We start from the raw sequence: 15,672 nt of genomic DNA, 5'->3' as shown, positions 1-15,672 counted from the left end.
CCACCTCCATAGCCTGCCCGCTGCTCTCACAGCACCTTGCACAGCACAGTTAATTTTAGTGTGCTTCACAATGGGGGATATGGTGTCCTTTTCTCCTGGAGCCTATTACAATGCAGAGCATCATTGTATTTTTCATATGTTCATTTCAGCTATCTTCTTTTTGAAGGAGATTGACAACTATAACTCCACATTGTATTTGCCAGTCTTAAACACGCGTCATAATTTAGGCCAGTCCAATTATACATATTGCTATTCCAAATATCTCTTGATCTCTCCAGGTTCTTTTATTCTAGCAGAGCCCATTGTACTGAGTTGTGCCTGAATGTGTTTGTTTGTTTGTTTAATTTATTTGCTCTCCCCATCTTGCCTATAGTATATAATCACAGAATACCAGAGTTGGAAGGGATCTTGGAGGTCTTCTAGTCCAACCCCCTGGTTGAGCAAGACCATTTCAGACAAATAGCTGTCCAGTTTCTTTTTGGAAGCCTCCAGTGATGGAGCATCCACAACTTCTGAAGGCAAGCCATTCCATTGATTGATTGATTGATCTCACCATTAGGAAATTCCTTCTTAGTTATAGGCTGCTTCTCTCTTTGGATAGTTTCTATCCATTATTTCTTGTCTTGCCTTCTGATGCTTTGCAACATAGGTTGAACCCCTCATCTTTGTAGGAGCCCCTCAAATATTAGAACACTGCTATCATGTCTTCCCTAATCATCTTTTCACTAGGCTAGACATACCCAATTCCTGCAATTGTTCTTTGTATGTTTTAACTTCCAGCCAATCATCCTTGTTGCTTTTCTCTGCATTCTTTCCAGAGTCTCAACGTCTTTTTAAAATGTGGTGACCAGAACTAGATGCAATATTCCAAGTGTGGAACGGTATGGAACTAGAAATGGATGCAATATTCCAAATATATGATCCATATATCTCCATTTTCTTTGTTTAATAGTCTTCTGAGGCTCCTTTTGTCCTGTGCCATTACTACAACTTTGAGATTTGATTTTTTAAATGATTCTCAAGATTTGCCTTAAAAGCCGCATTTTGAAGGTTTTCATCCTGTTGTTATCCTCTTTGTATATTGCCCTTGTTTCAGAGTTATAAAGGAGACTTAATTAGACATAGAATTTGGCTACTCTTATCCTTAGTTTTTAGTCTGTTTCCTTTGAAGTCAGAATATTCTTCATGTCTAAAAACATTTTCTTGGTAATTTCTATTCACATTTTTCTTGCACCATTTTCTCTATGTTCCGTTACTAAGTGTCCAAGATAGACAGAATGCTTGGCTTTGAGAAGGGAGCATCACTGACCACTATTTTTGGAGAGCTCTTTTTCTCCAAGATTATCATCACTTTTTTTTTTGATTAAACTATAATCAATATTTTTCACTTGTTTATGTTTTATAAATTAGAAGCTGCAAGTTCTCTGCTTTTTATGCCAGGAGCATTGTATTATAATCCCTATCGTAAATTTGTTATTTTCATAGTACCTATTGACAGAGTTGGTGCAGTGTTTGGTTCATTAAATATTTCCTCAGTATAGATGTTGAAAAGGAGCTGTGATAGGATACATTCTTGGTGCATTCCTTTTTGGATTGAAAAGTCTTTTGAAAAATCTCTTTCAGTCTTAAAAGAAGAAGTTTACTCCCAGTACAGATTCATTATCATTCTAATGTCTTTGTCATCCATCCCAATTTGCTCCAAAGTTTTGATCAACATTTCATGAATAACAGAATCAAAGGCTTTTCAGTAATCGACAAAGCATAAAGAGATGCGTTTTTGTTTTTTAAAAAACTATCTTGATTCTTGTTTTCTGGTTTAAAATGCCTTCCCTAGTGGTACTATTTCATAAATGTGCTCTGAACTTCACTTATGACATTGTTGAACTATCCTGCATTTCTTAAGAAATTAACTTTGAATAACATTTTTTGTTGCTTGTCTGATAAGACTAATGGGATTCTGTGTTCAGTTCTTGCTTTCCTAGGAATTGAAATAAAAATTGATTGTTTAGAGTCTTTTAGCAAATAGTTTTTTAAAAAAACTTTTTTCCTCTTTTCCATCATTGCTGAAAAAATTTCTATTATCCAAACTTCCTTCGTTTTGCTTCTTACCTTTAGTTAGTTACTTTCTGCACTTTTTAAGTGCATTCACTGCCTGAATAACATTGACTGTTTTTCCACACTAACAGTTTGGTCTGTATTATCTTCTTCAAAATATTGTAAAACCTATTTTCATTGTTTTTCTTTAAAGTGTATTTTTACCCTGTTTCCCCCCAAATAAGACATCCCCTGATAATAAGCACAATCGGGCTTATTTCAGGATTCAAAAAAATATAAAACAGAGTCTTATTTTCGGGGAAACACGGTACATATTTCCAAATTTTTCTTGGAAATGTTCTATTTTGTTCTCTGATGTTCTTTGTTTTTAAAATAAAATACAGAATTTAATATAACAAGGTTGTAGTTGGAATAAATGTTTATATCAAGACATGCCTTAATAGAATTCTTAAATCTATCTTTTATCATAACACAGTCGTTTGGTTCCTTGTTGCATCTTTTGAATTTTTTTCAAGTACATAATCTTCTTTCTAGTTGCTGGAACATGGAACTAAGTATGGAACGGTTCAAACCTTTCAAAGAATAGAAAGATTTAGGCTCCTCTAAGTATTATCAAATCAGTAGTGGGTTCCACTTACCTTTGCTACCGGTTCGGAATCAGGAGTGCACACACGTGCGCTCACTTTGCTCATGTGTGGTGCTTCTGCGCATGCACAGAGCATCTGTGATAATGTCCCGGTGGGTGGGCAGAGCCTCCCGCCGCTGCCACTACTGGTTCGCCTGAACCGGGGCAAACCAGTAGAAACCCACCACTGATCTAATTCCTTGGCCACTGTCATTTCTTATACCTTAGACCATTTTTACTTTACAGATAGATATTTTCTGAACCTACTTTCACATTTAGATGTCCCATAATAATTACGTTCATAGACTCTGCTTCTTGTATTGTTTCATAAAAACTCTTCTTGATTTGAGTGATTTCCTATTGAGATAATAAATTACAGATTACAAATCTATAATATTACTACAGTGAAAGGTTTGGCATCAATTTTGGTCATGATTATTTTGTCATTTAGTGGCTAGAAGCCAATCACTGCTAACACAATGTTTCTTTTCATGATAGTGTCAGTGCTGTTTGTATGGGAAATACAACTGGAATAGATCATGGTACATTTGTCCTGCTTTTGTATGCTGTACTCTGCAACGTCTACTTTCAAGGCAACAATTTCTTGTAGGACATTATTAGTGTTTCAAGATTGGTGAAGGGTTCTGACATTCCGAATGATTGTTTTTAAAAGATTCATTCTGGTTTTCAAAATACCTATCAGAATATATGAAGGAATCCTCTCTTCAACATTTAAGATTCCATTTGCAGCACCTATCTTACAACCACCATTTTGAGACTCTTTTCTGTACCTCTGTAATTCTGTGAATTTCAGGCACTCAACTATGCTCTCTATTCTGTTCCTGCTGTTGTTTCATGATTGATAACAGGGGGAAAAAGATATAGTGAGGGCCCAATCTTTTTACATTTCATGCCACTGACCAAATCAGGTTCATTCTTCTGTCCTTAGGGAGGCTTTCTCATTCCCAGAGCCAAACAAGGGTTCATCCACATGAGCTGCCATGGAACACATGTTTTGCTGTTTCTTCCAGGTTGTCTGTTGATCTTCATAGATGTCCATTAGAATATTCCAGGGAGCATAGGAAAGTCAGGGGCTTCATTTGTCCCCCAGTGCATGTTATTATTTCACAATAATCTTTTTCTATAAGAGAATCCCAGGTAGAGATGATATATATATATATATATATATATATATATATATATATATATATATATATATATATATATATATATATATATATGTATATGTACATACACACACACACACACACACACACACACACACACTAAAAAAAAGTTTAGGTTTGCCATTAGCCTTTTTTATTAGAGGTTGCCCTGATCTATCGAACTGTGCAGTTTGGGTTGTATAGCATTGCATAATAAAAAACATAGTTATAGGAATTCTCCTGATTTTCAAAATACAAAAGATATGCTCATCTATTGTTAGTTTGTGCTGCATACATGTTTGTTACCTGCCTTCATTTCTACATGACAGTGTGCATAACATATTGTATGTGTCTTCTTCTTCTTGAACCATATCCATCATTGGATGTTGGCGATCTTATTTTTATCAACAGCCACACGAATAAGTGCTGTTGAGTTTTATCCAAACTAGTCCCTTAGATTTTGAAGCCATGACGTTCTTTTTTCTGCCTGGACCTCATTTCCCTTCAATCTTTCCTTGGAGGATTAAGTGAAGTATACTGTATTTTTTTGGGTGTCGCATCACATGTCCAAAATATTCTAACTTCCGCTTTTTTATGGTTTAATGATTTCCCTTGGCTTTCCCATTGTATGCGTACACTATAATATATACCTGATTGTTATGCTAGCAATACTGCTGACTTCAGGAAATTCATTTATCATCTTTTTGCCCCAGCTGAATTTTTCTCCAGCTTAAATCAGAATTCATTTAATATTTCTGAGTCCTGTAGGGATGTGAAAGCTCAATGAATTGTTTTTCTTTTGAAAGTCTTATCATCAAGAATGTAATAAGATAATTGAATTTGGAGTTGGAGTGACATAAATTGAGCTACTCACCTGATCTTTGAGGGGAATAGCTTGATTATTCATCCCAAAATTGAACTGAGCCCAGATGGGTTCATTCTTTATATCTAATCTGCTTCATTGATTTCAGTGTTTACACATTGCGCTGAACACACTAATCCATATTATGTTAGTTATAACAAAGCATCTGAAAAAAAAATCATTTCCAAATTTTGCAAATATAAAATTGGAATAGTCATATCAAATATGTAACAATATTTGAGAAACCTAAAATGGTTGGAGGCTTCAGGCATGTTTAATTTAGTGATGAGAAGATACAGTAGTTGTCTACAAATATCTGAAGAGCTGCATGTAGAGTTCAGGATGGAATTGTTCAGAGTTGTTCCAGGAGAAAAGAGAGTGGGTTTTAATTACAAGAAAGTAGATTTTGATTGGACAACAGGAAAAATGTCCTTATGGCAAAAGCTGTTCAACATTGGAACAGATGGCCTTAGGACTATCATTTGCTGGAGAAGATGGACTCTGCTTGACTGTAAACATTTAAGCAGAGACTATAATAGTGGATTGGAATATATCCTCTGCTTTCCTGGCTGTATATTCCATAATTAAAAGAAATTTAGAACACAGTTGGAGAATATACAGGGAAATATAAATGATTAAGAAACTGTGAACTAATGATGAAATAAATAAAGAACATACATATGCACAAGTCTTCAAGAGGCAGTATCAGGGGTGAAATGCTCCTGGTTTGGACTGGATCACCCGATCCGATAGCGATGGTGGCGGGTGGTTCGGAGAACCGGTAGCAAAAATCCCTGCGCCCCCCCCACCATGCCCAGCTGAGCCGCACAATCATCAGAGGCTTTTTTTTTTTTTTTACTTTTAAGAGCATTTTTTCTACAACTTCTTCCACTGAAAAAATGCTTTTAAAAGTAAAAAAAAAAAAAAAAAAGGCTCTGATGATCACACAGCTCAGCTGGGATTGTCAGAGGCTTTTCAAAGCATTTTTTTTCTGCAACCTCTTCCAGGGAAGAAGTGGTTAAAAATGCTTTGAAAAGGCTCTGCTGATCAGGCAACACAGCTGGGATCGTCAGAGCTTTTTGAAAGCATTTTTAACCACCTCTACCCCGGAAGAGGTTGCAGAAAAAAATGCTTTAAGTCTCTCTGATGATCTCAGCTGTGTTGCCTGATCAGCAGAGCCTTTTCAAAGCATTTTTTAAACCCCTCTTCCGCTGAAGAGGTTGCAGAAAAAAAGGCTTTATAAGTCTCTCTGACGATCAGGCAACTCAGCTGGGATCATCAGAGAGACTTTTAAAGCATGTTTTTCTGCAACCTCTTCAGTGGAAGAGGTGGTTAAAAAAATGCTTTGAAAAGGCTCTGACGATCCCAGCTGTATTGCCTGATCGGCAGAGCCTTTTCAAAGCATTTTTTTGCATTTGCAGAAAAAATGCTTTGAAACTTTTTTTTTAAAGTTGGCCACACCCACCCAGTCACATTACCCCCACCACCACCAAGCCACGACCACAGAATCAGTAGTAACAAATTTTACATTTCACCCCTGGGCAGTATGCCAATGATGGTTTGGGGCCAGACACATTTCAACCCAAGTATTGAACTTCTCTTAATTATGGAGCATTGATCAGTCTTTTCAGAAAAATGTAACCATTATGTTTAGTGTTTATTATATTATTTATATATTAGACAATAAATATATCATGAAATAATTATTCATTACATTAATTTATATTTCACCAAATTCCTGTTGGCTGCTTGATGCAAACTTGGTTTGACATAATTTATATCACATTCCTTAATGTTTTACAGAATTAGATATTAGGACTTTCTGGTTTATTTTTATTTTTAATATTTTAGACCACATGAGGCCAAAAATATGTAAAATTTTCTCTCTAACTGAATAATTTTCCTTTCGTTATCCTCTTTTTGTTTGCAAAATAAATGGAATCTAATGAATCCTAGTTAGCCTTTCAGTTTGAAGTGTTTTCAGTTTTAAACTTTTAAAAATAAAACTTTGGCTTATTGTCTTTGTGCTAAAATAATTGAAAATACTTAGACATTTGCAAAAATAGATTGTTTGTGCAGAGATATGGATGGAATTCATAGCCATAATGAACAGAATTACATGAATTATACTATTAGTGATACAAATGCTTCATTATGAAGAAGCTGATCAAAATGAGAGACAGATTTTGGCTTCCAAGTGTTACTGTTTTTCTAGTTGCCTGGTCATGTCTTAAAGAGATAGCTATATTTCAAAGGATTCTGCAGCACTTCAGATTCGTTTTGTCTTTTTCTGAGATTGTGTATCTGTCCTCTACATCTGCTGCATGTTCCCTGGAAAGACCCATATTTTAAAAGAGATCAGAGTTGCAAAAATGTGTAACATTCATGCTCTGAATTAATTCTTTTTAGAATACAGTTTGAAAGAAGTGCTAACATTTAAGATCCCTGAATCAATAGAAAAAGGTTGTCTTTTTTCATTTCAGCTTTTAAAAAGTAGACATTGCATTGTGGTCATTGTTTTTTTTTTTTTGCATTTTTTGTAGTGTGTACAGAGTTCTATTGTTGTATTTACTGATTTATTTATTTTTTTACATTTATGTAGTCCCCCTTCTCACCAAAGCAACTCTAGGTGATAAATAACATTTCAAAGTAAAAACAATATTATAACTAATTAAACATTCAACACAACATCCAAGAAAAATGACAGCTTGGAATATAGAAAATCACCAAACAATATCAACCATATGGGCTTCACTCATTTCTCATGACTGGTCGAATAGCAGGTCTTCAGCATTTTATGGATGACAAGCAAGGTTAGGACTAATTTGATCTCAGGTGATAAGGTTTTCTGGAGATCAGGTGCCAGGACAAGAAGACAAGCTTCCTAGATCCCACAAGCTATCTTCTTTAATTGACAAAACCCAACATACACTTCCTATTGGACTGAACAAGATAGGTAGAAGCCACTAAAGGAAGACTAATGATTGGTTTGTGACTCATATAATAAAATATATGCATGAACTGATAGATTGAAGAATGCCAAATTTCTAGATTCTGAATTTTGCAATATATTAAAATGAAGTCATAGATTTTTTTTTTTAATTTGATTTATATGCCACCCTTCTCCGGAGACTCAGGGCGGCTTACAGTGCGTTAAGCAATAGCCTTCATACTTTTGTATATTTATACAAAGTCAGCTTATTGCCCCCACAAACTGGGTCCTCATTTAACCTACCTTAGAAAGGATGGAAGGCTGAGTCAACCTTGAGCCTTGGAGAGATTCGAACCAGCAGTAAATTGCAGGCAGCTGTGTTAATAACAGGGTGCTTTAAACCACTGTAGTACCAAGCTCAAATTTAGGACTAAGACCATTTCAGTAATAAATGAAATAAATAATAATTATAAAAGCCATTAGGATCATAATCAACAAATAATAGGAGACTGATTCATGAAAATAGTTAAATGGAATATAGAAAGAATAATAAGCTATGCACTCTTGAATTTAAGAATAATGCTGTTTTTAATGGGAATGCTGTGTCAATGCTGTTTTATTTGTGAATACAAATGTCAAAGAAGAATAACTTTTTGGTTATTCTTTGGTTATTTGTGTGAAATGTATTTAACTTATGAAATATGTCTGACAGTTTGCAATGTTGTTGGTAAATAACATTCATGCTATATAACTATAACTAGCTATAAAATATAAAAAGTATGAGCCAACTCTGTCACTTTCATTTTTATCAATTATGATCATTGTTTATTTCCAGAATGGAATTTTAGTAAAAGTAACAGAGACCTGTCCTCCATTGAACTGTTCAGAAAAAGACTATGTACTCCCAGAAAATCAGTGCTGTCATGTTTGTAAAGGTAAGTAGCATGCTGCCTGGATTTTTGACAATTTAAGTGGTTTTTGAGTAGTTCGTTGAGTTTAGAGTGGAAGAATTTTATAGGTTCTATGATGTTTCTGTGAACAGATTTTATTTGTCTAAATTCTAGACGTAGAATGAGACTGCCCAAGTTAGAAAACAACATTATTTTTCCATTTAGAATAAGAAAACCATATAGGAGAACCACATAGACTTCTCAACCTATAGAGCATATACAACTTCGCAGCATTCTCTAAATCACACCACTGAAATTAAGTTACAATATAGCTGAATTGCAATGGTACAAAATTTTAAGCTAGAAAGTGCATGTTATGATGATGATGGCAATGATTTGCCTCCCAAAAGAGCTCCTCTACTATTTCTAACCTAATTCTTTAAAATAAGACATGGGTCATATTAAGTAGATAGATTGAAGAGACTGGAGACAGGCTTCAGACAACAACTATCTACAATCCGGCAGTCAGCCTCTCTGACAGATAGCTCTTTTATAAGAAGCTTCAGGAAAACTAGACAATCATGTTTGAGTATTTTTCCCACTCAAACAGCGGACCAGAGGAAAAACTTAGGCTGTCAATATCCCCTTCTTGTTGGAGCAATTCACTCTACATATATAGTCATGCTAATAGGTGGGGCGTTTGCTAGATCTACTTGACCTGCATGGCTCAGTTAGTGTGGCGGCAGCGGGCTGAGAGGTTGTGCCTGCTGCTGCCTCTTGTTCTGCCCATGGAAAGTCCTGGAAACTTTCAAGCAGGGCCTTGGATTCTATGGGAACCAGTTCATGGGAGGTGCGTTGCTGGATTCCTGGTTCTTCAGGTCGTTCTCCAGTTCCATAGGGCTTGAGTCTGCTAGGAAGGGATTAGAGTTAAATTCCTGTTGTTCAATTTCTAAGTTTTCTTTAGTTTGACTGAGGTGGCTACATAATTGATCTATGTGCCGCCTCCATTGGCACCCTTCATTAAGCCTAACTATATATGACTTGGGCCCTATTATCTTTTTTATTTTTCCAGGTAGCCATAGGGGTCCTTTGGCAAAGTTTTGTGAGTGAACCAGGTCCCCAATGCTAAAGGACCTGGTGCGGTTTTGCATTTCTATTGTTGTTTCAGAGGCATAATTTGGGTGAAGGTGGTCTAAGACCGATCGAAGCCGGCGACCCAGCAGGAGCTCCGCCAGACTTCTTCCTGTGGCCACACTGGATGTTATGTGTTGGTACAGGAGGAATTTGTCTACCTACTCTTGCCAATCTCCTGGTGCCAACCTGCCCAATGCCTTCTTGGCATTCCTTACCATCCTTTCAGCCTGCTCATTACTGGCTGGATGAAAGGGTGTTGTGAGGTCATGGCGTATCCCTAGTTCTGCCTGGAAACCTTTAAATTGGGTGGCAGTAAATTGCGGGCGGTTGTCCGATACGAGGACATCAGGCAGACTGTGAGTGGCAAATAGTTTATTGAGCACCTTGATTATTGCATCAACGGTAATGGTGCCCATCAGGATGATCTCCAGTCACTTGGAGTAGGCATCCACGACCACTAAGAAGGTTTGGTCATGAAAGGGCCCAGCTAAATCGATCTGAACCCTAGACCAGGGGGCTCTAGGGCGATCCCACTCTTGGATGGGTATCCTAGACGGAGAGGGCCGTGACTCTTTACAAGGCTGACACCTGGCTACCCATTCTTTTATTTCCTGGTCCATATTTGGGCCACCACACAAAACTTCGGGCTAGGGCTTTCACCCAGACAATCCCCGGATGTCCCTCATGCAATGTTTTTAGTATAGAATACCTTAGACTTGGAGGTATGATTACCTGGTCTCCCCATAGTAAACAACCCCCTGCGCCAATATCTCGTGTTGTCGAGCCTCAAATGGCTTAAAGTCTGCACCAAATGGGCCTTTTGGCCATCCCCTCCATACCCAGTTCAAAAGCATTTTGAATGTAGCATTCTTAGCTGAGTGCATGGCCACAGCAGCAGAAGTCACGAGGCCAGAGGCCAGGCAGTCAATGAGGAGGATGGGAATGTCCAGAGTTGGCTCATCCAATAAATCTGGCAGGGGGCATCTGCTGAGGGCATTGGCATATCCCAAAGTCTTGCCGGGCTGGTGAAGCAGCTTATAGCAGGAAGCTGACAAGAAAACAAAGCCACTGGTGTGGGATGGTCTCCCGCCAAGAGGCCCAATAAAGGTTTGTGGTCCGTAACCAATTCAAAATCCCTCCCAAACTAGTATTCATGAAACCAGTTGACCCCGGCCACCGCATTCAGCACTTCCCTGTCCAGCTGGCTATAGTTTCTCTGCATTAGATAGTGTCCTGGAAAAGTAGGTGACTGGGGCCTCGGTCCCATTGGGGAATCAGTGACTAAGCACAGCCCCCACACTGAAAGGAGAGGCATCACAAACCAGTACCAATGGTAGGGTGTCATTATACTGGATTAAAAAACTGTCAGCAGAAAGGAGGCATTTTACTGCTGAAAAAGCTGTGGTTTCTTTGCACCCCCAGACCCAAAGGCTTTTCTTAGCCAGCAGCTTGTGGAGCGGTTCAGCAACTGTGGCCTTATTTTTCAGGAAAACACTGAAGTAATTGAGCAAGCCCAGGAAGGCTTGCAATTCGGTCTGGTTCTGTGGAGTGGGGGCTTCCTGAATTGCTCTGACTTTGCTTTGGGTAGGATGGATGCCTTCCCCATTGATTCTGTAACCCAGGAACTCTACTTCGGGGACTCCGATCTGGCATTTGTTGCCCTTGACTTGGAGCCCTACAGACCTAAATTTTGACAGCACCTCCCTCAAACATGAGTGTAGTTGCTGTTCGTCACCGGCAGTAATTAAAATGTCATCAAAGTATGGTGCTAACCGTAAATTTTCTGCAATAGCCTTTCCATTACACTCTGGAAAAGTCCCAGGGCAATGCTAATGCCAAATTGTAAATGGTGACATTAGAACGCCCCTCTGAGCATTACAATAGTTTGAGCCTACGCCGTAGCGCCATCTACAGGCACTGCTGGTACACCTGCACAAGGTCTAATTTGGTGAAAATTCTCCCCGGCCCAAGGGAATGCAAGAGGTGCTGGGCTATGGGTACTGGATATGCACTCTGCTGAAGTGCCTTGTTTAAAGTACACTTACAGTCAGCGCAGATGCGCACAGAACCATCACTCTTGACTGGGGTAACAATTGAGGTTTCCCACTTGCCGTGGTCAACTGGCTCAAGTATGCTCTGCCAGATAAGTTTATCTAATTCCTTGTCTATCCTGGGTTTGAGGGCAAAAGGAACTCTCCGGGGCTTTAATCAGATGGGCGCTACCCTGGGGTCTAAACTAAACAAAATGGGAGTGTCCACATACTTGCCGAATTCTGGGTTAAACACATCTTGGAACTTCCAAATCAGGTCATCGGCCCACAAGCTGGCAATGACTTTGATGCCTGACTCCTAGTCCAAGGGACTTGAACCAGTCCAAACCGAGCAGGTTCAGGAGGTCTCCACCAATAACCATTAAGGACAGGTCTCCCTGGAATTTGTTGAACTGGACATTGAAGGTTCCGCAGCTGATTACAGGGATTCGATTTCCTGGTAGTTGTACCAGGGAAATCTCAGGTAGCTGAGCTGCAATTGTTGGCGATCTAGTTGCTTTTTCTGGATCCTCGGAACTGCAGCCTTCAACACCTGCCAGGAAATGATTGTTACTGATGACCCAGTGTCAATTTCCATGTCACAGGGCGACTCTTCAATTCGCACAGTGACATGTAATTTCTTCCTGCAGCGAGTGCTCGCCTGCCCTATTCTCATTTGGTAATTTGTTTCAGGCGCTCTTGCATTGACAGTTTTGCACCTTGGCTTCCACATTTCCTGCTTAGGTGGTTTTGGGGCCTCCAATTTAGGAACGTCTGAGGCGGCTCGGTGATTGGTGGGCAGGTTTGCTTGGCAAACTCTTGCCAAATGCCCTTTTCTATCACATCTGTGGCAGATGGCATCCCTGTAACAGCAGGATGCTCTAGGGTGCTGACCCCCGCAGCTGACACATGGTTGCCTTTTATTCTCCTGCTCTGTGGGTCTCTTTCTATCAGTGCGATAGACCTCGTCCTCACTTCCTTCAGATTCCTCGTCCTGATAGTGGCCTTTATGTATTGTGGCTGTCAGCTTTTGAAGTGATTCAGCTGCTCTGTTGGACAACTTGGTCGCCCTTGCCTCATCCAATGCAGCCTGCAAGGTCAGATTTGTTTTGGCTAAAAGTCATCATTGCAGTTGGAGATCTTTTACACCACAAATGATCTGATCTATCAAAATGTTATTCAAGTCTCTAAATTCGCAGTGGGCAGCGGCTTTTCGAAGTGCAAGGACATATTGGTTGATGGATTCGCCATCCTGCTGCATGCGGTGCCTGAATTCATAATAATTCACTGTTTTAGATGGTGCTGGAGCATAATGGGTCTTTAGTGAATTTTGCAGCACTTGCCACAGTACAGATTGTACTGGCGTTGGCTCAGACAAAGATTCAGCTGTGTCGAATACGTCATGCCTGCAGTGGCTCAGGAACAGCGCTCTTTTCTGGTTATCCAACAACCCAGATTGTTCGCTTCCATGAAACACTCAAATCTAGTCATCTAAGTGCCCCATATCTCCTTCAATGGATCAAACAGTGTAGGTGGGTGGAGCGCAGATATGTTTGCTGCAATTCCTTGTATTTGAATTTGGCATGCAGGATGGCCGCCATTCGCTTTTGCTGCCTGGCTGGTCTCGTTGTCAGCTCTTTTTGGTCTTCAGTACTCCTTCAAGATCCCACATTCATTGCCAGTGTTAAGAAGCTAGATTGAAGAGACTGGAGACAGGCTTCAGACAACAGCTCTTTATTCAGCAACTATCTACAATCCAGCAGCCAGCCTCTCTGACAGCTAGCCCTTTTATAGGGAGCTGTCAAGGAACCAGCCCATCACGTTTGAGTATTTCAAACTCTGCTCAAAAGCAGACCAGAGGGAAAACTTAGGTTGTTGATATCTAACAGGTCAAAAATGATCCCCCTTCACTTCTGATAACAAACATCATAAAATCCCTGGATTGTCTCCCAGATTGAGAGACAATCTTGCAAATTCCAATTCCAATCCTTCAAATGTTGCAGTGTTGCATGAACAAATCCTGAACTTGTAATTAAAAATTATGCAGCAGCAGCAGCAGATTCTGCAGAAGCAGAATCACAAAATTACGAAATGTGTTAAAACATGAGCCATCAAGGAAACATTATTAAAGTAATGCATCAAGACAATCTGTTTATTTCTAAACAGCTAAATTTATCCAAATGCTAGGATAAATAAAATGCTGACATCTAACCTATCTAATATTAGCAGGAAATATATTTCTATCAGATGGATGCTAACTGCAGGAGGAACTTGATTATTAGTAATTATTTGTCATGGTTGCATCGCAAAGCAGTGGGATCTGGAGCATATAAAGAAAAGTATATGGAAGAAAGCAGTCCTTCAATACCCTGATCTCAAGTCATTTAGGGATTTTAAAGTAAGCCCAAATCTGAACCCCAAATTCATAAAAAAGCCAATTAGCTCAAATCAAGGAACCATATCTATATTATGTTAAAAAATATTAGTAGTAATTTTTAATGCTCTGAGGCAATTAATATTTATTTATTTGTTTATTTAGTTCAATTTATTGCCGCCTTTCTCCGGAGACTCAGGGTGGCTTACAATGCATTTAAAAAACCATTATAAAAACATTTAAACATTAAAATATTAAAACCCATTCACACCATTCATCACCGGATCTTACAAGGTCGCAACAGTGAGATCACCGGCCCCAGTCCTGCCAGAAAAGCCAGGTCTTCACCACTTTTTGGAAGGCCAATAGGGTGGAGGTGGTCAGGACCTCAGGAGGTAACTGGTTCCAGAGAGCTGGGGCAGCCACAGAGAAGGCCCTCCCCTGCGGGCTCGCCAGCCGGCATTGTTTAGCTGACGGGACCCGGAGGAGACCAACTCTGTGGGATCTTACCGGTCGTTGGGAGCTATGTGGTAGAAGGCGGTCTCGAAGATAACCTGGCCCTGAGTCATGTAGGGCTTTAAAGGTAATAACCAATACCTTGAATTGTACCCGGAGACCAATAGGGAGCCAGTGTAGCTCGCGGAAAATTGGTGTAATGTGGGTGTATCTAGATGCACCCATGATAGCTCGTGTAGCTGCATTCTGGAATAAGATATGGCAATGAAAAATAAATGTTTATTGCTCCTTAATAACAGCATTTCTTCCGGATCTAAGTATTGCCATATATAGCTATATTTCAATATTATAGCTGTATTTCAAATTCTGTAGATAAAAGTTCAAGACTCTCATGTACAAGGCTGGTGTTTCAGCTTTCCAGAATTTTTGCAAACCTAGTCTGAAAGTAGTACATTCATAATTATCAAATATCTCACTTGTATTTTTTTTCATTTTTGCACATAAAATTGATGCACAATAATTCTAAGTATTCTAAGTATATAACGGACCTGGTGGCTCAGCAGACTGATAGCATTGTGATTAACACCAGCTGTCTGCAATTACTGTAAGTTCGAATCTCACCAGGCTCAAGGTTGACTCAGCCTTCCATCCTTTCTAAGGTAGGTAAAAATATACAAAAGTATGAAGGCTATTGCTTAACGCATTGTAAACCGCCCTGAGTCTCTGGAGAAGGGCGGCATATAAATCAAATTTTCTTTAAAAAAGTATTCAAATTGATAGGTAATTATTGTTGCAGTTAATTCCCTTTTGCTATTTTTAAAAACTAAAATAATTGAAAGTATAGTTTATTTCTGTAAGCCACCCGGAGTCAAAGAAAGTGAGTTGGGCATCTGTATAAATTTTCTTTCAAAAAATAAATAAGTAGAATAATGCAATCATTGCTAACCCAAGCAAATTTTGTGATTTTTCACTATTGCCATAATTTGGAATTGGAGTATGTGTTTTTTCCTGGAAGAAAAAGTTTTACCACATCATTCTGTGTCACACTATTTGGTATTTTCTAATGCAAAAATATATCTATTGATCTTTTACACTCTGCTCAGGAGTAACTTTCATTGTTATGACTGAGATTTGTGGTATAGTGTGGT

General features: G+C 38.9%; 1 protein-coding gene across 1 annotated transcript in view; it reads left to right on the top strand.

The window, feature by feature from the left end:
- Nucleotides 1-15,672, top strand: part of NELL1 (neural EGFL like 1) — a 549,513-nt gene that overhangs the window by 218,128 nt on the left and 315,713 nt on the right. The window contains exon 9 of the mRNA XM_070957549.1: nucleotides 8,476-8,575. Within this exon, the coding sequence (XP_070813650.1) occupies nucleotides 8,476-8,575 (100 nt within the window). The remainder of the gene's footprint in view (nucleotides 1-8,475; nucleotides 8,576-15,672) is intronic.

This window comes from Pituophis catenifer, unplaced genomic scaffold, assembly GCF_029215685.1.
Source record: "Pituophis catenifer annectens isolate HBS135680 unplaced genomic scaffold, rPitCat1.0.hap2 SCAF_1, whole genome shotgun sequence".
Lineage (NCBI taxonomy): Eukaryota > Metazoa > Chordata > Lepidosauria > Squamata > Colubridae > Pituophis > Pituophis catenifer.
The sequence above is the reverse complement of the archived record's forward strand: the minus strand, read 5'-3'. Positions and strand labels throughout refer to the sequence as shown.